The sequence below is a fragment of the Caloenas nicobarica genome, chromosome 1 (assembly GCF_036013445.1).
Source record: "Caloenas nicobarica isolate bCalNic1 chromosome 1, bCalNic1.hap1, whole genome shotgun sequence".
NCBI lineage: Eukaryota > Metazoa > Chordata > Aves > Columbiformes > Columbidae > Caloenas > Caloenas nicobarica.
The window spans coordinates 214,394,191-214,420,986 of NC_088245.1; the positions used below are offsets into that span (position 1 = coordinate 214,394,191).

The following is a 26,796-nucleotide window of genomic DNA, read 5'->3' on the forward strand; positions in this document are numbered from 1 at the left end:
AGCAGCGTCATCGTTAACAACAAATTAATAGGAGCTCCCCAGTTCGCTCAGCCCTCGCGTGCCGTCCCAGCATCGCTCTGTCCTGCGGCCAAGCGCTGGGGAAAATCCGCCTCATGCCGGGGAAACACGTCCCGCCGCAGGTACGTGCCCAACCAGCTGGACCCCAGTGTGCTCAGGGAGCTGAACTGGGCACAAAATAGTTATTAAAAACCTAAATCCTTCCCAAAACCAGCCGTGTCTGAGCAACCGGAAGGGTCGGGCCAAGCGACGGGGGATGCTCACTTCCCACTGGCTGCTCACCCACGTGAAATATGTCATTATACTCACCTTCACCTTCTTTTTTCCCCCTGCAAAATACAAATAATGCAGCAACTGCAAAAACAGGGAGTTCACTGTCAGAACCTGGTTTTATTCTGTTTTAACCTTGGCCTTGGTCCTGCCATTCAAGTCCTCGTTGCTGTTAAAACGTAACACGTTCTTTGTACACAGTTGGCATGTTTCTGGTTTGTGACAATATTTTTTTTTTTTTCACAAGCAGGATTTACTCTGTTTCCAAATAACAGAAGCCACAACATGACAGACGCCTGCATGTCATTTTTACCCACACATTTTACACATGCAAGTCCACAGTCCTTCAGGAACTTCCATCGCTTTTTAAAAAACATTCAGATGGAGCCACGGTGGTTCAGCTGAGACCCAAAACAACCATTAAAAGTCTTTTTTCCCCGCCCCAGTGCTCTGCTGGCGAGCTGAGAATACGAAAGCACGACGATTTAAAGCATTATTGGAAAAAAAGAGTGTAGCAACATCTAGATTTTAAACAGTTTTGACAGTGAACACCAAGGAAACTCAGCGCACGCAGACCTTCCCTTTGTAACCAGCTGAAGGTTTTTCCGTTTGCATAGTGAAGAGCGAATTCTCGAGCTGATGTTCACGGTGTTTTACAGAAAGGTTCGTGTCGGACGCGTGGGGATCATCCCAGCTTTTGTGTTGTAGTTCAAACCGGCGTCACGTCCCCGTTTTGTGAGGACACGTGAGATCATCACATCCAACAGGCGTTAATTTTCATCCCGGGTGTCCAAACAGGTGAGAGGCGCCGGGTTTTTTGTCAAACGCTTCTCCCACCGCATGGGATGAGCTCCCTGCCAACCTTTTGGACAACGGGGAGGTGTCGCGGGGCTGTTGGAGGGTCCCTGGGTGCGTCCTCGGAGTGTTGCTAAAGGCTTGTTTTAAAAATCAGTCTTTTAAGGCTTCAGTTTTCACTGAGAAAATACAAAGAAGCGCTTGTTCAAGCTACACTTCATAACTACTGTGCGCTGCATGTACAAGAGCATTGGAAGAAAAAAATACTGACAATATAGAACAACATTATACAATCATCTGGCGTGATCCCTTCTTTTGGCACTTTTTCCTTCATTTATCTCATCTCACTTGACTCCAAACGCGGATTTTTCCGTACGGCTTTACCCAGCCAGAGAGATCTGGAGGGTCAGAAAGCAACTTTCCCAAGTCGGTGGCATCTTTGGCAGACACGGTCCTTCCGTCGTCAACCCATCCCCAGCCCCTCTGGTGAGTGCAATCTCATTTTTATTTTTCTGGGAAGACAAGACAGCTTCTCACTTTGGGAGGATGCTCGCCCGCCCACGCTGTCCTGCCTTCATCCCGGAGAGACGGCGGCTGCAGAAAGGAGGAGGGTTAGAAATGACTTTCGTGCGAGCATAAATAAATACGTGGTTTCATCTCAAGAGCCTCTGCAGATCCACCGTTCAGCAAGAGGTATTTTACTTCTCGGCTGGCGTGATTTGTGGCAAAAGGCAGCATCATCCCTCACCTTTCAAGGGTGGAGGCTGGGAATTCCTGCTCTTTTTAAAGTGTAATTATATACAATTATTTTTTTTGTGCGAGCTCACAAAAACTTAGAGTGTTAAATTAATAAAAACATTCATCCTAGCTTCACATCACCTCAGGCCTCAAACCCGACACCGTCTCGGGTGGATTTTGGCTGAGGGCAGTCGCGTTCTTGCTAATTCAGGAAGAAAACCAGAGGTTCCCGGTGAGACGGCTGGAAAACGACCCGTGTTTTCCCCCAGTCCTTCAGCGACGAGATGGAGAAGCGAAATATAGAAACTCAGCCTGTGGGCACAGAGAAAAGATCGATCCTACCCCGATGTTTTACCGAAATCTGCTGCGATCTCAACCACCGCCACGTCCAAAGATCTTCCGTGCGGATGCGACGGATCGTGCGCGATGGATCGTGCGCGACGCTCAGAGCCAAGAAACGCTGCCGGGATGCGGGATCTCTGTTTTGGGGGGAGCCGGCTTCCCAGTGAAGGCGAAATTTAACAAATCGGGGGTGCGAGGGGTCCCATCAAGCTTTTTTTTTTTGGCTGGCGACAAGCTCCAGCTCAGGCGTCACCTCTCGCGCTTCTGCCCAGCTCGGATTTAGAGAAGAGGAAATTAGTGCACAAAAAACCTAAATATTTCTGTAATCTTTTAAAAAGAAGACATTTAAGACACTGGCCTGGTGCGTTGGACCGCGAAATCTCTTTTAGAGGGGAAAGAAAAGGACACATTTGGCATGTAAATGTTGTTTTTTTGTGGTGTAGGCTCGCTCGGAGAGCCCAAGCCTGGATGAAACCCACCCAAGCGCCGTGAGGAAGAAGGAAACGGTTTGGGGAAGTTTGACCTGGGCTCAAGGGATTAACCATGGAGAAAGGGATCTGTAAAAGGAATTATAAATCTAAATGCACTTGAGAAGCGCATGCTTTACCTCCAAATATTGGGAAAAAATGGCAAGAATTGTGAGTAAAGCTGTGGGTTTTCCTTCCTGAGCTTATTTCGCCGCAAAGGGCCGATCCAGACCCATCGCTCCTTCTCTCAGTTCTGCTCTTCTAGGTCTGGTCAAAGGCCTAATTATTTAATTTCCTTCTAATTAACAGAAAGCCAACGAGGCTGCGGCGCAGGAGAGGGCACAGAAAAGCCGTAGCCCACGAGCCGCAGTGGCCAGGCAGTGCAGGCCAGGTCTAACCGGCCCTAGGTCCGACTTAAACCATCCAGTAGTTTGTGTGTTAGGGAGATACAGAGATAGAGATATATATATTACGGCATCATCGCTATAAGATCTCTCAAAACGAAAGTGTCAATTTGTTGAAATATAGTATTTAAAATATATAAATTTTATCCATTAAAATATAAGATTTCTTTTTTTCTTCCTTAAAAAAAAAAAATCCAGTTCAATTAGGAAAAAAGCACCAGGGTCCTTGCAGTATGAAAAATAAAACCAGTTCCTGGCTTTTTTTGTGTATTTTTTTTTTTTTAAACCATTTAAGGTGGAGGGAGAAATTCAACCACTTTTTAGATCTGAGGAAATTGGGCAACAACCGTTCTCTGAGGTCAGCTCCATCTGTTTAAACCGTGGGGACACGATTAAATCTGCTGAAATTACCCCTCGTTATTGGGTGAGATCGTTAACGCCGCAGCCGAAGGTCCCTGCGGACACCAAGCGTCCCCAGTGAATACTCTGCAAGGCAGCTTTCAAATACCGAGCTGAGTTGATATTTTTTGAGCCTGATTACTGGAAATAATGGATGGAATTGTGTTAAAAACACATCTGGGACGACAACACCCGCTCCACCGCGCCCGGGCTCTGAGCCAGCTCTGGTCCTTCTGCCGTGCCCGATTTCACGCCTTTTTAAGTGGAAATTTTTTTAGTGCATCGTTCACCTGAGCTTTTTTTTTAGTGGTTTGAGGCTGAGGCCAGGCGGCTCGGAGCAGGGGCAGGGCTGGGATTCTGTCCCAACTCTTCCACCGACCCATTGTGCGCCCAGGAGAGGATGTTGGACGCCTCGCGATGCCGCCTTGGGATGCTCTTGGACATGTAAAAACAAGTTTTAGCTGTGCTGAGATCTCTCTTAACCCAGCGAGAACGTGTCAGCAGGGAGAATCTCCTTCCCCAAACCACCCAGTGTTTCCCTTTCTAAATTTCAACGTTAGTGGGAAGAACATGACATTTGCTTGCCTTGGGAGAGGCAGGGACCAGGATAAAAAGCTGAATTTGCTCCCTGGGTCACAGCTCTCTGCTGTTCAAGAACCTCCAAGTTCCTATAAGGCTTTTCAGTAAAAAAATCCTTATTTTATATCTTTCTTCACTGCATTTGGCTTTCTACTTAAAGCAAGTAACCTGTGATCCATACTACCGGTGCGAAGAGTGAGATACATTCATTTGTAAGTACTATGGGTGGATCTATTTGGTATTTTTTAGCAGAAATACGGATCAGCCTCCCAACGGCCCTTGAGTCAGGTCACTGGAACCCGCTGCCATCAGTGACGGTCTGAGCGCCACAGCCAGGAAGAAAACGGGGCAGGCAGAGAGGAGAAGACTTTTTAGGACAGAAAAAGCCTATTTTCCGATTTTTCGTGTAAGCGGGAAAGCACGGAATGGACAAGGTCCTTGTCCTGCACCCCACACAACCCTCCCAGCTGGGGAACCCCAATGTCCCTGGCTGCGCGTACGGGCGTTGCAGTGTATTCATGGGGACAACGGGCACTTCTCTGAGAAAAAAAGGCTGGAGGTTGGTTTTTTTTCCCCCCATTCTTTTTTTTTGTTAATCTGAAAGGACTCTGGCTTCTCTCTGAACTGGACCTGCAAATGTCTTACCATCAAAACGAAAAAAAAACCAAAACAAAACAATTGCTGCAGGTGGAAGTATGACAAAAAAATAAGTTTTCCTCTAAGATAATTTGATAAACCTCATCGTCCTCTACAAAGGCAACATCGTCCAGCGGTGCTACTTGGCACCCAGCGTGCTCTTGGAGCGCAGCAGATACCGATCGACTCGCACTTTCCGCCTGTCCACTGTCCTGTTCTCGCTGTCAAAAATCCGCTGCAGGTGCAGGGCCAACCTCCTGTCCTCCTCCTCTTGCTGGAGCTTCTGCTCCACCTCCCGCACCAAACGATCCTCCGGAGCCAAACCCGCCTCTCCCGCCGCGTGTCGCAGTCTTTTGACGGAGCCATTGTGCTCCAAGTGCTTTGTTTTGCAGCGTCTTTTGCGGCCCCGTCTCAGCGACGGGGTTTGCTCGCTGATGATGTTCTCGACGGAGTTGCAGGTGTTGTTCTGCACATTGATCAGTTCGCTGTTGTTCAGGTATTTCAGCTGCTTTTTCCCCGACGTTTTGATGGGGACTCCCAGCGTGGCGTTGTCCGGCAGCGATGCGCTCACACCCATGAGTCTTCTGCTTAGCATTTTCGGGCCGAGACCAAGACAGGATTTGTCCATGAATGTGTTCACTTTGGGGTCAGGGACTTCAGACACTCGCGCGTTTAGGGACGTGACATTTGATCTCGTGTCTGGTTCGGCAGTGCCGTCATCTGTTGTTAAGGCTTGTGACTCTCTGTTCTTCTCGCTCCCCCTTCCCAACTTCGTTTCACTGATGGAAGGGAAGAAATCCAGCTCAGGGCGAGCGTCTGCTGTGGTGTCAGGCGGAAGGTGATCGTCCTGAATTTGCGGCTGCTCTTTAGTGCAAGTGCTGGAGTTGGTGACGTCAGGAACTAGAACGTCTTCCCCAGGCTCCGAAGCCAAGGATGTAAGAGTCGCTTTCGAGAGAGTCTTTTTGATCTGGCGCTCCTGAAATATCTGCTCCCATTTTTTCAGTATTCTAGGACTGGCCTCGTAGGTGGTTGGTTTCTGCAGGCTCCGGTTTAGGTTTCTCGGGGTGGATTTGATAATGAGAGGGCTCAGGACTCTGCCATCGGGGAGCCTCTTGGGAGGAGTACACGGGGAGCAGACGATTGGCTTGAAGTGGTTGAGCTCTTCCGAGATGCTGTCGTTGCTCTCGGGGCTGATGGATCGTTCTGGCTTGTGCAGGGCCGAGAGGGACGACACGGGGTTGAGAACCGGGCGCTTCTCCGCTGTCAGGTCCGGGGCCGAGAGGCAGCGGTTGTTCTGGGTGGATGACAAAACTCCAACTAGCGGCGTCGACGTGCTGGTGATGGGTGGGACCTGCATGGAATCATAGAATCATTTTGGTTGGAAAAGACCCTCAAGATCATCGAGTCCAACCATTAACCCACCCCTGGCACTGCCCCATGTCCCTGAGAACCTCATCTCCGTCTGTCCAACCCCTCCAGGGATGGTGACTCCAGCACTGCCCTGGGAGTGAGCCCAGATCAGAGCTTGAAGGTTTCTGTTACAAACAGCAGGGCCTGGGCATGATTTAGGAAATGAAATGCAAGGCCACGCGGCATGCGGTTAGCACAATGTATTAATGAGATATTTGTTAAACGAGCAATATCCAGTCTGTGTCCTGCTGAGGAACTTCTCGGAGCTGATGGTTTAAGAAGTTGTGCCCGGAGGGCTGGCACTGTGGGGCTTGATATAGCTGTGAATCAAGGTACCGTAGAATCATTTAGGTTGGAAAAGACCCTCAAGATCATCGAGTCCAACCATTAACCCACCCCTGGCACTGCCCCATGCCCCTGAGAACCTCATCTCCGTCTGTCCAACCCCTCCAGGGATGGTGACTCCACCGATAGCCCTTTGGGGAAGAAATTGTTCCAATATCCAGTCTAAATGCCCAATGTCCCTCAGCCGCTCCCATTGCACTTGTGCTCCAGCCCCTTCCCCAGCTCCGTTCCCATCTCTCAACTCGCTCCAGCACCTCAAGGCCTTTCTTGGCCTGAGAGGCCCAAAACTGCCCCCAGGATTCGCGGTTTGGCCTCCCCAGTGCCCAGCACAGGGGAAAAACAGACGGTGAATTCACTTGGTTTGCTGGACGCAGGGGGAAACAAGACCAGGGCAGCTCTTCCCATCACGTGGAAGTGCAAAAGTAAGTGTCCTAACATCAGGACAGCAGTGAGTTTTGCTCTGTTTAAACAGTTTCGGAAAGAAAAGAAGAGAAAAGGGGGAGGAAGAAAGGATTTTTTTTCTCAACTTCTCAAAGATTTTTCTTTAATCGGCAGGGGGATTCAGCCTTGAAAAGAAAATTAATTAGAAAACAAAAGCATGATGAGTACCCTTCCAACTTCCAATTATCCTCCAGCGCTAACAAACAACTCTGTAATCTACTTTTCTGCTCGGTAATTTCTAACCCGGCAGGTTTTTATTGTGAGCTGCGAGGAAGCGATTGGCCCCACGGCGATAATGCAGCACCCGCAGCGCCGCAAACACGGTTATTTTATACCTCCAGATTATCGGTGCTGTGTAACCTCAGATAAGAACATTTATACATCGAAACCTTTTATTTCCAGACGCAGCCGGTACCTTTGTTTTGTTGGCTGGGGCTGATCTCTGCCTGCTCTTTGATCTCTCCTGAATGGTGTCATTGCAGCTCCGACTCCTTTCCACCTTGGTTAGGTTCCTGAAAAGCAGAAGGGTTAAAAAACCGGAGATTTTTCATGACCTGAGGAACAACCAGCCCAACGGCCTTGGCAGGAGATACCTGTGGGGGAGGTAACATCCTTGGCATCTTTCCTCTGGAAGAGGTTCCTCCTACACCCTCGGGGTAAAGGGATCCAGGAATTTTGGATCTGCCGCAGAGCCCCGGGCTGTGTTCATAAACACAACGCCGCCTCCGCCTGCGGCTTGGAATTAATTGAGGTCAGAGCTAACGATGACGCTACAGAAACCTCCGCGCTTCTCAAGCGAAAACGCGATTAATTATTCAGCCGCTTCCACCGCGTCGTGCAACAGTTTTCGCTGAGAAGCGGTTTTGGGGCTGATGAGAACTCTGAGCACCTGTGCTGGAGAAAGATCTGGTGCTCTTGGGTTCATCGCATGGAATTTTATATTTTAATTATTTCTGTCACTTAAATCTACAGGCAATGATTTTCCTGCGTCGTGGGATGAACACTAACTTTGGTAATGTCCAGGATTTTAGAATACGTAATCAGGCAGACACTATATTCTACCAATTAGTTCTAAAATTCTGTTAAAAATATTACTTATTTTGGCTTGGGACAACCATTTTAACTAAATCTAAAGCATCTCAGGTATGTTTACAACAACAGTCAAAAGAACATCTGTAATGGACATTAATCGGCTTAAATAAAACCTCAGCATCTTACCCTGAAAGGAAAGCAAAGGAGTAGGCGCTGGTCTTGGAAACAAAAGCCGAGCGATGCGTTTGCTTGCCCTGGAACGGTTCTTCATTCTCCGAATCCGAGAGACGTTCAGGAAACTGAAGTCAATCAAGGGAGAGTGAGCTGGAATCGCTTGGAAAATAAAGCTCTTTCTTGCAAAGATATTAAAGACTCCAAAAGTTCTGATTACACCTACAGGACATCAACTGCTCATGCAGCTCCTTTGCTGGAGCTGTGACAGCTCAGAAATTTGCCCCAAAGCATAAATAAAGCAAAAATAAATATACAGTTCCTATGTATAGCTGTCAGTCATCGAAGAAAGTTAATTTATTGATCAAGGAACGGGGAGAAAATCCTACGAGAAAGGTACTACGGGACGTTATTCAGTACCCAAGGTCAGCCCATCAGTCTTTAAATACTAAACCGCGTTCCCTGCGGAGCTTCACGCCTGAAATGAGAAACAGGCCAAACTCAGCATGAAGAATCTGTTGGGCTACAGAATCCTACGCTGTAGAAGATTCATGGAGATATGTTCACAGAAATGTATATATGCCTGAAGATCGAGGATACGCAAAGCACAGCGGTTACCTCTGCAAATTTAATGGATCCGTTTGGAAAAGCTGCACCTTCAGCCACGAGTAAAGTGGGTAAAAAAGGGGCAGAAACCTCTAGAAGAACATCCACAAACCTCAGAAGACAGTTCTCATTAACATGATAATCTGTTCACTCGTAGCCTTCAAGGGCTACGACAAAATCAATTAATTAACCCTGGAAACGCTCCCCCTGTCCAAGGATGGAAACTCAGCGGGCAGGAACAGGGGATACTCAGCTAGTCAAGGTCTTACAAAAACCAGTTCTTGTACCAGGACTGAGCCTTAGCAGCGTTTCACCTGCCAGTCGGTGTCTACGACACGGAAAAGGAAGCACAATCTTACTTACACACTCTTGATTTACTTTAAGCACTAAAGATTCATCTTTTTTCTGCTGTTCTTCCATTTTTCTTTTTCCTCCTTCCATGTCATCGAGAATCAACTTGTGAATCAGATCCTCGGAAGCTTTTTCTTCTTGTAGTTTTTCTTCTCTCAGCTGGAAGTAATGACAAAAAGAGACAGTGTGGTTAAAATGTTTTTAAGTCCTACGCTTGGCTGCCAACAAGCGATTTTCCAAGAGTCTGGCCACATCGTTTAATTTTGCATCTTCATTTCTCTCTCGAGCGATAACGTGAAAACCGGTTTGCTCCTACAACGCTTTCGCGTTCGTGCTCTCCGCACAAATACCGTGGATATTTTCCTCCTTGCCAAACAGCAACGGCGCTGTTGGGTCCAGGGCTTGACAAAGATTTCTCTGCCACACTCTCTTCTAAAACAGAGAGACAAAAGCTTTTGTCTACTTGTAGATAATCGTGCTACAAATAAAAAATGTGCAAAATCATGCAAGCTATGGCATTTCAGTTTTAGGCTTCAAATGGAGTTAAACACAGTAGACACAATTTGGTGGGCATGTAGACTAAATTAATAAATTAAATTGGTTACATACAGCAATTCTCACATTGAAACCTACATAATACAAGAAATCTTATTTTTTTCAGCCTTTTTGGTGCCGCCTCCGATGAGCAACGCTTCCCCCTATATTTCCTTTTCTTTTTCTCAAATTCCGATGCGTTCTTAGATGTTTTCTTGCTACTTTTTACCACCCTGGCCATTCAAAAAGAAAAGCTACGATGCAACGTTGTTTTACCCACGTGGTGCACAACTGCATTTCCCAAACTTGAGGGCTGTAAAAGAAATTCTAGAAAACTGTCAGGACAGCCCCAACCTACGTCCTGCTGCATTTCCCGTCCTTTTTCTGCACTAAAGGCTTTTTTGCTTCTAAAGCGCGTCTCTTCCATTAACTGCCAGTCGCCGTTTATCTTCCCAGAAGATCCTCTGCCCGTTCTGGAGCGTGTGGAACTCCAGTAATATGGAAAGTGGGGAATGAGAAAAGTGGATTTCAGAGAAGTGCAAACATTTTGAGACCTTCAAGACCGGGCTGGACGGGGCTCTGAGCAACCTGAGCTGGTGCAGATGTCCCTGCTCATGGCAGGGGGGGCACTGGATGAGCTGGGAAGGTCCCTCAACCCAAACCCTTCTGTGATTCTACAATTTTCCTTCCTTCCCTTCCTCCAAAAAGCACAATCTACCACATAGTTGGCCCTTTTAAGTAACCAAGGTCAATCTTTAGTCTCCACAAGCTCCCCCTGGCCAGGCTCTCCCAGCAGAAACTTTTCTTCCCGAACCACAGGATCAGCCTGGAGAACAGAAGCTCCGGGGAGACCTTAGTGCGGCCTTTCGGGACTTAAAAGAGGCCGAGAAGAAAGATGGGGACAGACTTTTGAGCAGGGCCTCTTGTGATAGGACAAGGGGTGACGGTTTTAAACTAAAGGAGGGGAGATTCAGCTTATATCTAAGAAATTGTTGGCCCTGAGGGTGGTGAGAGCCTGGCCCAGGTTGGCCAGAGAGGTGGTGGCTGAACCATCCCTGGAGACATCCCAGGCCAGGCTGGACGGGGCTCTGAGCAACCTGAGCTGGTGCAGATGTCCCTGCCCATGGCAGGGGGGGCACTGGGGGAGATGGGAAGGTCCCTCCAACCCAAACTGTTCTATGATTCCACGATTCCACCCTCCTTTCCACCCCTTTTCCCAATGAACAGGCTCTGCCGTACGTACCTCAGACAGTCCCATCCCAGGACAACAGCGCCCGGCTCCCTTCTCCCTCCTCACCCAGCTTGTCTCTCACCCCTTCCTCAACTTCAGACTTGCACAAAGGCCATAAATACTCTCTCTCTATATGCATATACACCCAGTTCTTCCTTCTACCTCCACCCAACCCCTGTGCATAATTCTGGGACAACAAGCGTGACCTTTGATTGACAGATCTCCGTCACACTGATGAATCACCGCTCCGGCCAAGCACTAAGAAACCAAACCATTCTGTTTATCCCTCTCATTTGGGTGTAGACATCTCAGACGCTTAAGAAGCTGCTCTGTTACGCTCCCTCTCTTCTCACACGGTGTCGTTTCCCCCTCGATTTCTGGGAGAGTTTTGCTGCGGGACCCTCCAGGAAAATCCACGGCAGCGTTGCAACAACTCCTCATTCTTCCAAAAATCTTTAGTATTTTTCTTCTCTGCTGCAAGGGGAGGGGAAAATAAAAAGCACGGGCATGCAGATGACAAAGAAAACAGAGTTCATGATGAATTACGCGAAAAGCACATCGTGATTTTCAGACTGGGAAGAATGCAAATCCTACTGAACCCAAACCCCTAGAGATGATGAAGAGAGAAGGCAGAAACCAGGGAAATTCCCCCTGATTGGCTCGTTTGGGTGTTTAGCAAATATTTTCTGACTTGTCTGACTTCTTGTTTAGAGTTGTTTTAAGATGTATCACCTCTAAATTCCTGATTTCTTAATAATCTCAGGCAATAACGACGACACGAGGTCTGACTAATGCAGATTACGGCCACGTGATGCAGACGTGACGAATAGTCCGCTGTGTGTTTCATGAACAATATTTAAAGAGGCTTTTTAAAGTATCTTAAGAACAAGTTAACATCAAGATTTATCATAAAGATGACTTTTTTTGGCCAGCTGAAATACTGCCCAGCGCTTGTGTCCCTTCTGTATTTCTCACATGGAAATAAGCTCTATGGAAACCTTCGCTTTTTTGCCTAACTTACACAATTCTCAGTTCTCAAATCTAAAGGCACAAGCGTGTGTAACAAGATATGGGAATATTTAAGGATTTTAGGGCAGGACATGGGCATATCTAAGGATTTTAGGCCAACCCACGGCACCGTTAATGGGAGGTGCAAACACAAGCTCTGCTGACAGTGGAAAAAGCAACAACAGGATTCCTAATTAACAGGATACAAAAAGAAATTGAGGTCCAGAGTTCAGGTTGTAAACAAAAGCTAATGCTAACGGTAACATTTTTACTAATTAAAATCATTTTAGGTAGCCTAATGGAAATGACCTCCCGCAGAATTTACTTACAAACGTGGCAATATTGTACTAGGACGTGAGGACTAGAAACTGAAACAAGCTGCTGTGAAATATGAAGAAATGTCTTGTATCATCTGAGTAGCACCTTTGAAATCCTGGATGCAGGATCAGCGGGTGTATGACTATCAGAAAATGTATTTTAACCTGTCCGTACTCTACAAGCAATCGCTCTTTTTTTTCCTTTTGCGCAAGAAATGAGACTTTCAGGAAGATCGCTCTGGAGACTAACACATATTTCCAAAAATTTGCAGAACTCACGTTTGGCATCTCCTTTTTGTTCAATAAACCGTCTGGGTTTGCTCGCTGGAAAGCTGCACGTCAGCACATGCCTCAGGTAGGAGTTTCCCTCCTGTTTGCGTGTGGTTATAAGCAATGAGACGGCTTGCGATAGAAAGACGGTTTAATCAGGATGAGTGAGGCTTTTTACTGCACAGAAACGACTGGCGCCTTCGGAAAAATATAAAATATAAGGGGACGGAGCGCACCATGTAAGAGGAGTAAAAAAAACCTTGCTGTCCTGCAGAGTTGAGAAAATTCCCCGACGAGATGATCTGCTTCAAATAAAAATTCTTCGGGGTGTAATTACGGTAACTATTGTTCTCAACTGCGAAAGGCCGGGAAGCGGCTCAAGAGCCAGGATTTATAAAATAATTCACATCTGGGAGATGTAAAAGCTTCTGAACGCTCCTCTCCCTCGGGAGGAAAGGCAGGAATGGGATATCCCTGTTCTGCGGGCGCGGAAACGGAGATGAAACCTCTGGAGACACAGAGAAAAACCCCAGTTTTACACAAAGTTCGATTCCCAAACTCGACTTTTTGTCTCCTCCTGCCTAATTCAGAAGTTTAGATACACCAAGAAACTCTCATTAAGTAGCGACAGCCGCGGTTCTGCATGGAATATGGAAAAACCGCGAGCGTATCATCGGTTGTCAACAAAATTACGTTGCTCTTTTCACTTGGGTGGTGACTCAGAAAATCTCCCAGCTCTTTAAAACAAGGTTCATAAAAAGTGAATTTAAGTCGAGAGAGGCAAGAAATCTTATCTGCCAGTGAGTAGAAAGGGGGAGGCAGCAGCCTGAACAGGAATGAGATAAAAACCATGTCCCAAAATGCCAGAAATGTGTTAAAATATTTCCTTTTTGTGAGGAAGTGAGAAGTGTTGGTGCTGGACTGCACGTGGTATCTTTTTTTTCCTGAAGTGGTAGATGCAAAAAACCTCTTCAGCCGCTTCAAATGTGCTTAAATGGGACTTTATATAAATCGTACTTAAAGTTGGTTTAACGGAGTGATCGGGATTAGCGAACGGTGACAAAATCTCTGCTTTGTCCTGCAGGGATGCGATGCTTCTATACATTATTTTATGGATCACGGGAGAAAAGACGGTTTAATCCTTCCAGAACACGCAGTTTTGCATCAGTTTGGAGACGCCTGGAAGAACCGCGGAGCTCGAGGGAAATTCTGGATTGAAGACGTCAAGCAGCAAATCCAGCAGGATCACGGAGGAATTTGCTCCAATATCATCAGGGAAAGTCTTCCGTTCACTATTACGGGGAAATTTATAAAACCCTAGCGAGGTTTATGGTTAATATCTACATAAAATGTTTTCTTTTTTTACGCCAACAATACCTTGAGTATCCCCATCCTGAAGGTTACAGCGAAAAAAAATAATATTACCAAATACAGTGACGCACATTTAATTAATAAACTAGATTTTTATACGAATAAGATTTCTGTGCATGTAAGACTTACCCCGCTGCCTAAACCATTTCTCAACAAATGTTGCTAAAAATGCCGCAAATCGCAAGACTTTATGTGCAAAGTCCATGGAAGTCACCTCGACCAGAAAAATGTTTGTGTTTCTTAAGACCAGTTAATGAAAGGGGACAAACTTACCCTAATAACCCATAGTAACAGTGCCCATCGGTGTCACTTTTAATTCCACATGTGGAGAAGCAGCAGAGAAGACCCTTCCACATTTTTTAATTGTCCTTCCCAGACTCGTTATTTCCCTTAAATATCATTTAAACAATATTTTCCTACTTAGCGTCACCCAGTGTGCAAGGCTATTTTTTTTTCTATTTAAATACCAGCTTCCCAGCGCTTTCTACGGTTGTGCAGTGAAAACCCAAAGAAAATACTTGAATTATGAAAAGAAAAGGTCCCTTTTCCCCAGCAGGTGAACTAATCAGCATGAAAAAAGAAAAACCAGCATCACAGAGATCAAGGCCCCAAAAATTGATAAATCTCTCAACAGAGACACCACGTGTTTTAAATGTAGAAAATATTTTAACTCCAAAACAACTGAAAAGCTTTTCTTCCCTTCTCGTTTTTTTTTTTTTTTAAAATCTTTAAATAACATTTTTTTTCTTGCATTAAAAACAGACAGAAAGCTCTAGTTTGGAATAGATGGTTTCTGAGAAAGATGTTACTGCTGAAAAAGCCTTTGTGGAATTAGATCCACAAATGCTGATGCTCTAATAAACCCCGTACAACACAACAGCGGCTCGAGACCCACCAAGGAAGGAACATTTCCACATTCTGGAAGGCAGAAAAATTTGGCTTCTACACACTCTGCCAACATCTTCCTGAACTGGCCGAGCAGCGTAAAGGGAATAAATGACCCTTGTTACGGAGCGGGAGTAAAAAGCTCTTCGAGTTTCCTTATAGGTAGGATGGCATTCCTGCAGGAAATCCAATTTGTTCTGGAAGAAACCCCACAATTAAGCCGAATACCGTACCTTCCTTAGCTGGCTTTCGTATTCTTCGCGGAGCTCCCCCGGTTTGCTTAATTTAATGGGTGCTCTGAATATAAAGTCTGCAAAGAGAAGGGAAAAAACCAAAACAAAACAAAAGGAAATAAATTTTAGTGTATGAGGATTGGGGTTGTCCATTATTTCCCAAAATGGGCAAGTTCTCTAGGGACTGCGCGAGAGGTTCTGCGGCATTTTTTTCGAGCACGTGTTTATATTATGATAGTGCTATCAAAGCTCTGTTTAACATACAGAAACGCTCGGAGGAGGACGGCCAAGTATTAATAACACCATTTTGCACTTCTAGAGTTTCTCTGGAGATTCTCAAGAGCCCTCGACAAGCAATCGGAGGAGTATTTAGGAGGACGTAAACACAGACGTTAAGGAACAGCCCCGAGATGTCACAGGAAGTCTCAGTCCTAGAAATAAAACCAGGCTTAACGCGTCTGCTCCAGCCAGCCAGACGCCCACGAAACGCGGGCTGAGAGCAGCAACACCCCGAATCCACACCCTGCTGTTTCAACCATCATATTGAGAATATTATTTTCTATATAAATAATATTTTTTGGTCCTCCGCGTCCCCGTCGCCTCTGCAGCCGTTTGCCGTCCCGCAGTGTGGTGGGTGCACTCGACCCTCCCAGGCAAACCTGAGCAGTTTGGTCCAGGCTCTAGAGGAGGGAAAGGCCTGAGCCGCAGTGGGGCCAAGAATTCCCTCCAGGAGACCCACAGGAAGCGGAACGGGAACCGAACCCCGATAACTTGTGGGCGCAGGGAGCCTCGTGCAGACTTTTCCTACCGTGTGCAACTGGACTGCGAGTCAACCGCTTCATTCCATAAACACGACAGCCTGGATGGGCCCCCTTTGAGCTCTCCCCGCTAAATAACTGAACTGCATGGCAATGGTTTTACTACTCACAGGGCAGTGGATGAGCCCAATTCAAGGTCAATGTTAATCATTTAGCTTAAGTAGATGCACACTAAATATAATGAATTATTTAGAGAGATAAGGTTGTGTGATTTTTAATATACTCTTTGCTTCATGTTACTTGGTAAGCTGGATTTGCTAAAATTTTAAGCTGTAAAGTTCTGCTCGTATTTACCAAAAGCAAGTACAAACGACACTGAACGCTTAGAAGGCCCATTTTGCACTTTGCTGAGAATAAAGGATTTATCCAGACAAAACAACACCTGCAAGGCCATGGACCATAACCAATGTCTACAGCCGAACAAAACAAGGGCCCACGTGGAGCCAGAGAAAAAGATCCAATGAGAAGCAAGAAGACCCCAAAGTGAAATATTGCTATTGGACTGAATCATGGTGTGAATGGTTCGTAAAGATATAAAGGTCTATGGTTTTCTATGCTCGGTCGGACCCCTGCGCAGGAACCCAGCTTGAGTCAGCCCTCCTGCTATTCTACTCCATTAATTTTTTTTTTTCCTAAGAATTTTGTCTCCTGAAAGTCTGCTCTGCGTACGGTTATCAGGCCTCGCCTGAAAGTTTCCCTCTGGAGCTTTAAACATAGAGTCCAGAGCAAATGGTTATCAGGGAGAGAATCCTGAAAGTTTGCTTGGTGAACGGATACAGGCACCTGGAGAGAAGTATTTGGTTTGGCGTTTTTCCCCCATGCAGTAAATAATAGAGTGAACCCGCCACCGAACTCTTTAAAGTCGCGCTTCTCTCTAAGAAATCTAAACACTGTTCTGCAGTAAGCGGAACCCTAAATTACTGCCCCGCGACACGCAGCAAACGTGGCTTTTATTCCGCTTGCGAGACGCTCCCCGAGGTCGATACTTGGGAGCGGATGGGCCGTTCTGTCTGGCAGGAATTCCCCATCCTGCTCCCGTTTCCTCCCGTCCCCCTCGGGAATTCAGAAACCAAAAAGCTTCTTGGCGCCGGGATTTACTTTAACCTCTGTCGCCGGAGTTTGTTACTCCCCAAATGACTCTTTTTATTTTCATTCCGTCGAGGTCCCGCTCGCTTCTGCGCGGCACAAGTCTGGGCAAGTTGCGGTACAGGCGGAGGAGCTTGGATGGAAAAAGGAACGACCGGAATAAAATAATAAGCCCTGAACAACCGTCTTGGCTCAGCTCGTATCCAGCATCGCTCATCATCCTGAACTTCGGGATGAAACAGGTATGAACAAGAAGGAAACACTACGATATTTACTTTTCCCATCTCGCTAAAATTAAGGGATATCACCCGGCAGCTCCGTCGCACACGTTTTGTTTTGGAAGCGTTTTTATTCCTCAAACACGTCGGCACGAAATGAAAAAGTTCACGGCGGGGTAAGGAAATCAAACAGACCGACTGCCCCGGTGGGCATCGGGTTCACGGCGGCGTTTGCCTCCTCCCTGGGGACGTGTCACAGCCCCGGTGCCAAAACATCCCGTTTAAACCTCACTAGATCCTGTTTTCACCCATCCGGCCTCCCATTGGTTTGTTTTTAAAAGTTCTTAGAGAAAAGCCGCGTAATTTCAGTCCCTCCCCACCGGTGAGTGCCAACTCCGGAGCTTCCAAGGAGAGGGAACGCCGGAGCTGAACAAATCACGGAATATTTCTTTAATACTTGCTTTAAAAAGGGGGGGAAATATATTGTAATCAAACATAAAGCTTATAAAGCTTAAAAAAGAAAAAAGCTTGTCTCAGACCTTATCTTCACCACTAAAAAGGTGCAGTTTTTCCCCCCCAGGGTAATAAAAGCGCACGAGCTAACCTGAGGGAAACATGCAGTGATAAAGAGAAGCCACATCAACTCGTTTCTTTGCTTATGTGCGTTCGGCAAGCCAGAATAGAATTTAAATAATGGAACAACATTTATCTATAAAGTTGTGCTGGTTTAGCTAGTGGTGTAACATCAGGCCGACACATTTTTATGTATAGCATCTTTATATGTAGCATCTTTATGCAATGACTATAGATTTTATAGATGAGACAGAGACCCCAAATTTCTAACTCTGCGTAGAAGAGACGGAAACATAAATGCTTGCACAACTGGATATCGATGTTTAAAACATCCCGTTATAGTTTCTGAGTTAGAGTGGTGCAAATGGAACCAGGCCGGTCCTCGCACTGGGATGCACCTGGGGAGGAAGAAAACGCGATCAGAGCATCACCTGTGATCCTTCTGCTCATTCGGCACGGGAAAAAACGTCTCTTGTGATCAAACATAAATACTATGAGGCCGCTCGGCTGCTTCGATGTGCGCTATGGCCTAGGAGAACAGCAGGAATGCGTAAAATGATGGAAAAAAACGGCCTTTACTTATTTTTGCAGCTTGCTGTGTGTTCACAGAAATGGTTTCTGAACGAAGGTGACTCAGAAAGGTCCTTGGGAATGTTGGCTCCTTCCAAACAGGGCGATGGCACCGAAACAGTCGCGGCGTCGGCGTCAAACCCGATATCCTGCTCTTTTGTGTTGGCAGACGAGAGCTTCATCCTATTGTGCTCAATCTTGGATAAAAACAACTGATTTCTACACTAGTGGAGAGGACAAAACATCCTCTAATTATTTAATGCTGCTTGTCTTTATTAGAGACTCGTAGCCTTGAACGACTCCATCCACATTCAACGTTCGCGCACAGACGCGTGCGTTACACCGTTAATCCACACTCCCGGCCGCCAGATTTTATATTTACCGGTGAAAGATTCAGAAACATCCATCTGGTGACGGATTCAGTTGAAAAAAAAGAAGTTGAACTCAATGCAGAAACCCTTTGGTTCCTCTTGTGTCGTTCAGAGGCTCCTGGGTTTCACCAAACTGATGCCATATGGTGAATCAAAGCCCAAAAACAAAATCAAATCCTCCTCGTCCCCAGTAAACTCTGTAGCTTCATCCTCTCCTTTATTCCTGGCAGGGATAATCAAAACCTTGAGGTTCTCACTGTTTTTTTCATTTTAACTTCCAGCAGTTTGTGTTTATACTTGCAGATGAAGACGAGATCTTAATGTTTTCAAAACAGAAGACAAGAAGTTAGAAGTTTTCTGAGGACGGAGAGTTTCGGAAACAGTTTCCCAACAAGAGTAGCTGCTCTAGTTCTTCTAAAAGGGTGTTAATTAAATTACACTAAGATATGCCAATGGAAAATTTCATATATATATATACTTTGGCATCAGGGCATATGTGGAAACAAGAAATTAAAACTTACAACATTTTGGCCACAAATCTGTAAGTTTTCATAAGTGAAAGAATCAGCAGGGTTGGAGCTGTAGGAAGATTTTGGGCTGTCACATATGGCTACGACAACACGCGGCATCGCCAGCCCCATTTTCCTGCCCTGCCGTGGGCATCTGTGGTCCAGCAAACTGGACACGGGGACTAAGACAAGCTAAGAACAATCTACTGAAAAAAAAAAAATAGGCAATCCTCCAGAAAGTTTCATTTTTTCACCCCGGAGCAGCTCCCATAATGTAAGAGGCTCCAGACCAGTTCTCCCGAACAGCCAAATGGGACAAAAATAGATTTAATCTAGTTCTGGGCCTGGAGCTCCAGCTGAAGCTGGAGATGACACTAGAAAAATGTTAACGTGGCTTGATAGCCATACTGTCATTTCTCCCTCACTTGCTACATCCTAAATAGGTTAGTACCAATAATTTCAGTAATCTTCCCAAGTCTTCCCAACATGTTTTGATAGAATCACAGGACGGTTTGTGTTGAAGGGCCCTTCCCAGCTCCCCCAGTGCCCCCCCTGCCATGCGCAGGGACATCTGCACCAGCTCAGGTTGCTCAGAGCCCCGTCCAGCCTGGCCTGGGATGTCTCCAGGGATGGTTCAGCCACCACCTCTCTGGCCAACCTGGGCCAGGCTCTCACTACCCTCAGGGCCAACCATTTCTTCCTCATGTCTGGCCTGAATCTCCCTCCTTTAGTTTCAAACCATCACCCCTTGTCCTATCACAACAGGCCCTGCTCAAAAGTCTGTCCCCATCCTTCTTCTCAGCCCCTTTTAAGTCCAGAAAGGCCTCACTAAGGTCTCCCCGGAGCTTCTCTTCTCCAGCTGAACCCCCCAACTCTCTCAGCCTGTCCTCCCAGCAGAGCTGTTCCAGCCTCGGGTCATTTCTGGGGCTCCTCTGAGAGCATTTATAATCAGGTACGTTAAAGAAACATGAGCGCAGAAAGAAGAAGTAAATAGAGATGGCACAAGAAGTGCAAAGGAAAGGTATTTTGGAAGAACTATTAAGATAAGACAAGGGATGATGATTTTATGCTAAAGAGGGGAGATTCAGGCCAGACATGAGGAAGAAATTTTTTACACTGAGGGTGTAACCCTGGCCCAGGTTGCCCAGAGAGGTGGTGGATGCCCCATCCCTGGAGACATTCAAGTTCTGAACTTTTTGTGGTTGTCTTCGAGGTTTCCTGGAGCAAAGGGGTTTTCTGTAAGGTCATGGAGAAGTAACAATAGGACTTCACCTGGAGAACAGGAGCTGAGGGGAGACCTTCTGATCTCTGAACTGCCTGAAAGGAGCTTGGAGCCAGGGGGGTCGGGCTCTGCTCCCCAGGAACAAGCACCAGGACCAGAGGAAACGGCCTCAAGTTGCGCCAGGGGAGGTTGAGGTTGGATCTGGGGAACAATTTCTTCCCCAAGGGGCTGTGGGGCATTGGAACAGGCTGCCCAGGGCAGTGCTGGAGTCACCATCCCTGGAGGGGTTGGACAGACGGACATGAGGTTCCCAGGACATGGGGCAGTGCCAGGGCTGGGGAACGGTTGGACTCGATCTTGAGGGGCTTTTCCAACCAAGTTCTGGTCCCGAGATGGAGCTTGAATTCCAGCAGACGTAGGCTCATTCCACGAGGTTTCCTTGCATGCCAATTCCCACCTCACCGTCTACGTCCTGTATTATCCAGATATATCCCCGTTTTGCAGGGTAGCCCCATCCTCAGCACCCTGAGTAACTGTACACCAAAAATATCTTGCCTTTTTCATTTCGAAACACATAAAAAAGCCCCATTCTTAGAAGCACAGTGAGAAAAAAAAAATAGACGGTCCAGGTATAACCACTATACAGATGGATGAAAAATGATTTTCCAAGCATTAATGATCCACTGCGACGCCAGAGCAGCCTCTGACATCGGCCACTAGGGCCAGGTCTGGGTCTGGTCCTAATCACCCGCTCATTAACTGCTTGAACAGTAGATTAAAACTAATTTAATTGCTGGGGAGAGGACAGCGAGAAGACGACAGAGGTGCAAGGACTCCGACAGTCTCGTGGCACAGTTGTGGCATCCCTACCTTATTTATTTTCCTGGGCAATCTTATATTTAACCCAAGGAGGAAAAGAACAGCTGGTGTCGACTCCAATCAGTTTTATGTGGGGAATAAATCACTGCTTTTCACATGGCAGGGAAAGGCTTCAGCGGGATTGCCGTTTCTAAACTCTTTGTGTTGTGGTCTTGAGACAAAAAAAAAAAAACAAGTCAAAGGGCTATGGAACAACAGAAATGATGGGAAATTGAGGAATCACCAGGAAATGCTCAAGAACGAGACTGGTCTGGTCCAGCAGGGAGAGGGGGTAACCACAGCCAAAAAAAGATGGGGAGGTAGGAGGGGAAGTCGTGTTAGAAGTCTGGCAAAAACACCTGACCCCTCTTATAAATCAGTTCTTAATTGTTCTGCGTGGCTACTGGGCAGAAGAGAAACAAAATAAATCAGCTGCGTTTATAACAAAGGAGATTTTGATTAGATATTGGGCAAAATTTTCCAAGTGTTCAGAGGTACAACAAAGGTGGCAGTGGGATGTTTTCTTGCCATCTGTGTATGAATGGATGCCTCAGACGTCTACAAGGAGCGGTTAAGGTACACTCGATCCTAAACTGGTGTAGGGGAACAGATTCCCCCTGTTCCTTCCAAAAAACACCTTGGGGTCTATTATATAAACAATAATTTATTTTTTCCCCTCCTGGACCACTTTCGTTGTTAGGAGTTTAAAGCTCTTGACCAGCTCAACAAGCCTTTTTCCTTAGAAAACTGAATTTGTTTCCTAGTTCATGGGGGAACACTCGTCCTTCAGCAATTTTTCCAAGCTCCCTGAAGCCATCTGTGTTCTGGGACAGTAACTGATGGACAAAAATCAATCGATCAGAGAACAGTTTGGGTTGGAAGGGCCCTTCCCAGCTCCCCCAGTGCCCCCCTGCCATGAGCAGGGACATCTGCACCAGCTCAGGTTGCTCAGAGCCCCGTCCAGCCTGGCCTGGGATGTCTCCAGGGATGGTTCAGCCACCACCTCTCTGGCCAACCTGGGCCAGGCTCTCACCACCCTCAGGGCCAACAATTTCTTCTAATGTGGGAGAAGATACAGCCACGATCTCATCTGTTTCTCCTTTTCCACAAGATCCTTTTGTCTTGATTCTTAGGCTGTTCCATCTTCCTTGGGAGAAATATGAACGTGCTTATTTTCTTACAAATCAGGCTGAGCACCTCGCCGTGAACATGTCTGTTCTTTCTTTCTTCTTCTTCTTCTTCTTGGCTGGCTGAATCCTCAAACACACAAGCCTCCCATCTGCTGCACCTATCTGCCTTCCAAGACTTTCACCAGGCAACTGTTTTAATGTAAAAAAAAAATCATACTTAGCGAAGTCTCACAGCCAGTATCCCATCTTGAGCTCAAAATTTGGTTTTACACCAACATCTAGGATGCTTTTCCAAGTGCTTAAAGATGGTTGTAGAGGAGGCAGAGGGGACATGGGACGTATGAATCTCAAAGTGAACGACAAAAATTGAGACTTGAAACCATGAGTAATTAGCCAATTTAAGCTGTTATAGTCAAGGTACATCAGAAGGTCATCCCAAGTAGTTTTTTTAAGATTTTGAAGATTTTAAGCAATTTAATGAAATACATCAGCTTCTTCAGTGTTTGACAACAGAATTGCAGAATGGTTGAGGTTGGCAAAGACCTCTGGAGACCAAACCCATCTGCTCAAGCAGGGTCACCAGGAGAAACCTGGCCAAGTCCATGTCCAGTTGGGTTCTGAACATCCCCAAGGATGGAGACTCCACAACTTCCCTGGGCAACCTGTGCCAGGGCTCCGTCACCCTCCCAGTAAAAGGTTTTTTTCTTACGGTAAGCGAAACTTCCTGTGTTTCAGTTTGTGCCCCTTGTCCCCTGTCCTGTCGTTGGGCACCACTGAGAAGAACCTGTTTCTGCTGCCCCTACTGCCACCTCTCACAGATCTATAGACATTGACAGACATTGGGCGTTGGACTAGGTGACCTCTGAAGGTCCCTTCCAACCCAAACTATTCTATGATTCTACGATAATGTCCCCCCAGGTCTTCAACAGGGTGCCAGTGTGGATGTTACGGGAAACAAGAGCCAAAAGGGTGGAAAGCAAATGGACACGATGGACCAGAAAGGCTTCTACAAGGACATCAGCACCAAAAGGAAAATGTGGTTGTGCTGCTGGGTCGGGGGGAACACCTGATGCTAAAGGGCACGGAAAAGGCCGAGATGTTCAATGCCCCCTTTCCTCAGTCTTTATGGTGACAGCAGGTCCAGAGAAGGCCACATAGATGGTTACAAGGCTGGAACAGCTCTGCTACGGAGAAAGGCTCAGAGAGTTTGGGGTGTTCAGCTGGAGAACAGAAGCTCCGGGGAGTCCTTAGTGCAGCCTTTCCAGACTTAAAAGGGGCTGATAAGAAAGATGGGAACAGACTTTTGAGCAGAGCCTGTTGTGACAGGACAAGGGGGGATGGTTTTCAACTAAAGGAGAGAGATGCAGCATAGATATGAGAAATTGTTGGCCCTGAGGGTGGTGAGAGCCTGGCCCAGGTTGGCCAGAGAGGTGGTGGCTGAACCATCCCTGGAGACATCCCAGGCCAGGCTGGACGGGGCTCTGAGCAACCTGAGCTGGTGCAGATGTCCCTGCCCATGGCAGGGGCGGCACTGGGGGAGCTGGGAAGGTCCCTTCCAACCCAAACCCTTCTGTGATTCTAATACCAGCTTCAGGAATCCCGAGGAACAACAACTCCTGGAAAGCATTTCCAGACCCATGAAGGAGAAGAAGGTGTTTGGGCAGTGGTCAGCATGGATTTATGAATGGGAAAGCACGCTTATCCAATGTAGCATTCATCTGGGATGAGGTGCCTGGCTCGGTAGATGAGCAGAGAGCCATGGATGTTGTTTATCTTGACCACCAAAGGGCTATGAAGATCATTAAGTGAGACAGGAGAGGTTGACCCTGCTGTGGCTGGATCTCCAGAGGTCCCCAACAAGCTCAGCCTTGCTGTGGTTCTTCAATAAGCCTCACTAATGCCAAAATAAACCACATCCACTGCGCCCCCTCTGCACGTAGCAGGTTACCATTTGTCACAGATCAACCACTTTTGATTTCCACACTATTAAGCCCAACATACAACATAAGTGGCCAATTACCTTCACAGCTTTTAGCCCCGCCCGGTGCTGCTCAAGGATAAGCTTGAGTGTAGACTAGGAATGCCGTTCAAGATTACAGATTGTTTTAGCTTATCTCGCTTTCTCTCACCTCATCGGCTGCTAACTCAACCACTTTAAGCATGATTTTACGGTGGCAAGGTCTATGATATGAACCGCGATCAGAGTACGGGCGAATACGGGTTAGTCCAGCTCAATTCAGAGTGCCCATGACAAAGCCATACTCAAGACTACAAGGTGACACTGAAGTGCAGGTGTCTGTCCGCGCTTTGGGGGACACCTCTCAGACACTCCACGATTCTCTTTGACACATTTCCAGAGCTTTAGGAAGCTTGGGCAGACAGAAAATTACAACTAACATGATGACCTTGCGGCAAAACACACCCACCTCAGACAAATCAAGACAAGCAGAGAATTAAAGTTAATTTTTCTTTAAAAAACACCCACCAAAGCACTGCATACCGGCCCAGGTTGGCCAGAGAGGTGGTGGATGAACCATCCCTGGAGACATCCCAGGCCAGGCTGGACGGGGCTCTGAGCAACCTGAGCTGGTGCAGATGTCCCTGCTCGTGGCAGGGGGGGCACTGGGGGAGCTGGGAAGGTCCTTCAACCCAAACTATTCTGAGATTCTACGATAAGCATTCCAGCAGCACGGCTAGGTATTCTCACCCAAGCTAGCCTGGACCAAGCCGAGTCTATTTAAGCACGACCGACACAAGTACCTCGGAGCGGAGATCGACTTGGGGAATTTTTGTTGTCCCTCCTCCGGCTGGCTCGGGGAGGAGGAACCGCTCCCGGCTCCCTCCGGCCAGCCCGTCTGTTCATCTATTCAGCAAATCCTCCTGCGCGGAAACTTCCCGGTTCCCTCCCAGCAAAGGTCAGCGGGGTGAGTTCAAACCACTCATTTAAGCCGTTTAAGCTCATCCTGCCAATTTCTTCCCCCTAGCAAATTAGAGGGCGCTGACTCAAGCATGAACCGGGAGACCAGTAACACACTGGAAAAGGGATGGTTAAGGCATGCCTGGGCGGCTAAAAAGACATTTAAGCCTCGCTTAAAGCCTCGGCTGCTCTGCAGGGCTCCAACCAACACGCGCCGCAGAAGATCCTGGCGCGCCGGGAGTTTTGACGGCGGCGAGACGAGCATCTCCCACAGCACCTCGGGAAAAACCAGCCTCGCCGGCTCAAATGAGGGTTTATTCAAAAGGAAATCGTTTTCTAGGAGTCAGGGAAGGCTGTTGGGTTTCGAGACGGGGAGGAAACTCGTGACAAAAAGCCATGAACTCGGGAACGACAGGGCTTTTTTTTTGGTCTCGACAAGGGAGCAGGATTTCCCACGGCACAGGAGCTTTCGTCTCCCAACGCGGCACAAACGAGCCTGACTTCTACCAGCCCTCCCGACGGGCGGCGCCGCCACGACCATCAGCTTTTTGGGCAACGTTAGTATAAAAATAACTGTCCGCTCGCCATTTTGGGGGTGAAGGAGAGGCCAGAGCTGCCCCAGGCGGGGTGTTTTGTTAAAACCTGCCCTTCGCACCCCCCCAGTGCTCTATGGAGGGGGGTGGGCAGCAGGATGGTGACCTCCCCTCTTCCCATCGCTGATGCTGCTGGCGAGGGGAGCCCGAGCGCACTCGGAGCATGGAACAGATGCTGATTCAAGGTGGAGAAACATGCGTCCCCCCCCAAACCCGTCTCCCACCGCTGCAATTGAGAGCGGGCTCAGCCCCCCCCCACCCGCTTAACCCCGTAATAGCGGCTGAGCCCTCGCAAACTCAGCGCAACCCCCCGCTTGCCACGCCCCCGGGGGCGGGGCTACAGCTGGCCACGCCTCCTCGGGGGCGGAGCCCCCCGCTGGCCACGCCCCCTCAAGGCCGAGACCCCCGCGCGGCCCCCCCTCCCCCTCCCGTTCCCCTCAGGCCGCCGGGAGGGACCGGGACGGGGGATGGGGAGGCGCCCGTCGCTGCCGCCGCACCTTGGTCCGGCGGCCGCTGCTCCCCGCCTCCTCCGGCGGCCGTCGTCGCGGCGGGTTCGGCGCGGGCCTGCTGGCGGCGGGCCCAGGTGGAGAGGCGGCTGCGGCAGAGCGGGCAGTAGAGGCCCGGGCCCTGCAGGCACCGCTGGAAGCAGGCGAGGCAGAGTGAGTGGCGGCAGGGCGGCGTCACCGCCTCCGCCAGCGCCTGCCGGCACACCGGGCACTCCGCCACCGCCAGCACCGCCTCGTCGTCCTCCTCCGCCGCCGCCGCCCCGGCCCGCCCGCGCCGCCGCCGCCCCCGCCGCGCCGGCAGCGCGGCCCGGCCGCCCAGGCCCGCCGCCGCCATCTTCTCACACTTTGAAGGGACAGAGCGTCGGGGCGCGCGGCCCCGCCCACTACCGACATAATTCATGAGGGGGCGGGGCCTTCATGTGCTTCATATTCATGAGCGCTGAGCGGCGTCAGCGTGCGCTGGCCCCGCCTTCTCATTGAATATTAATGAGCACGCACGCCCCGGTAGATAAAGCGAGGCCGCCGCGCAGTTGCCTCAGTAGGCGTGAGGCCGTTGGTGGTGGAGAGTGGAG

At 48.1% G+C, this 26,796-nt stretch overlaps 1 protein-coding gene across 1 annotated transcript; it reads right to left on the bottom strand.

The window, feature by feature from the left end:
- Positions 1–427: 427 nt before the first annotated feature.
- Positions 428–26,574, bottom strand: RNF169 (ring finger protein 169). The gene is made up of 6 exons (XM_065658051.1): positions 26,216–26,574; positions 14,854–14,930; positions 9,017–9,163; positions 8,063–8,175; positions 7,260–7,356; positions 428–5,999 (listed from the first exon to the last, which is right to left on the bottom strand). The coding sequence occupies exons 1-6, from the start codon at positions 26,556–26,558 to the stop codon at positions 4,788–4,790; spliced, it is 1,989 nt and encodes a 662-aa protein (XP_065514123.1). The 5' UTR covers positions 26,559–26,574; the 3' UTR covers positions 428–4,787.
- Positions 26,575–26,796: the final 222 nt, after the last annotated feature.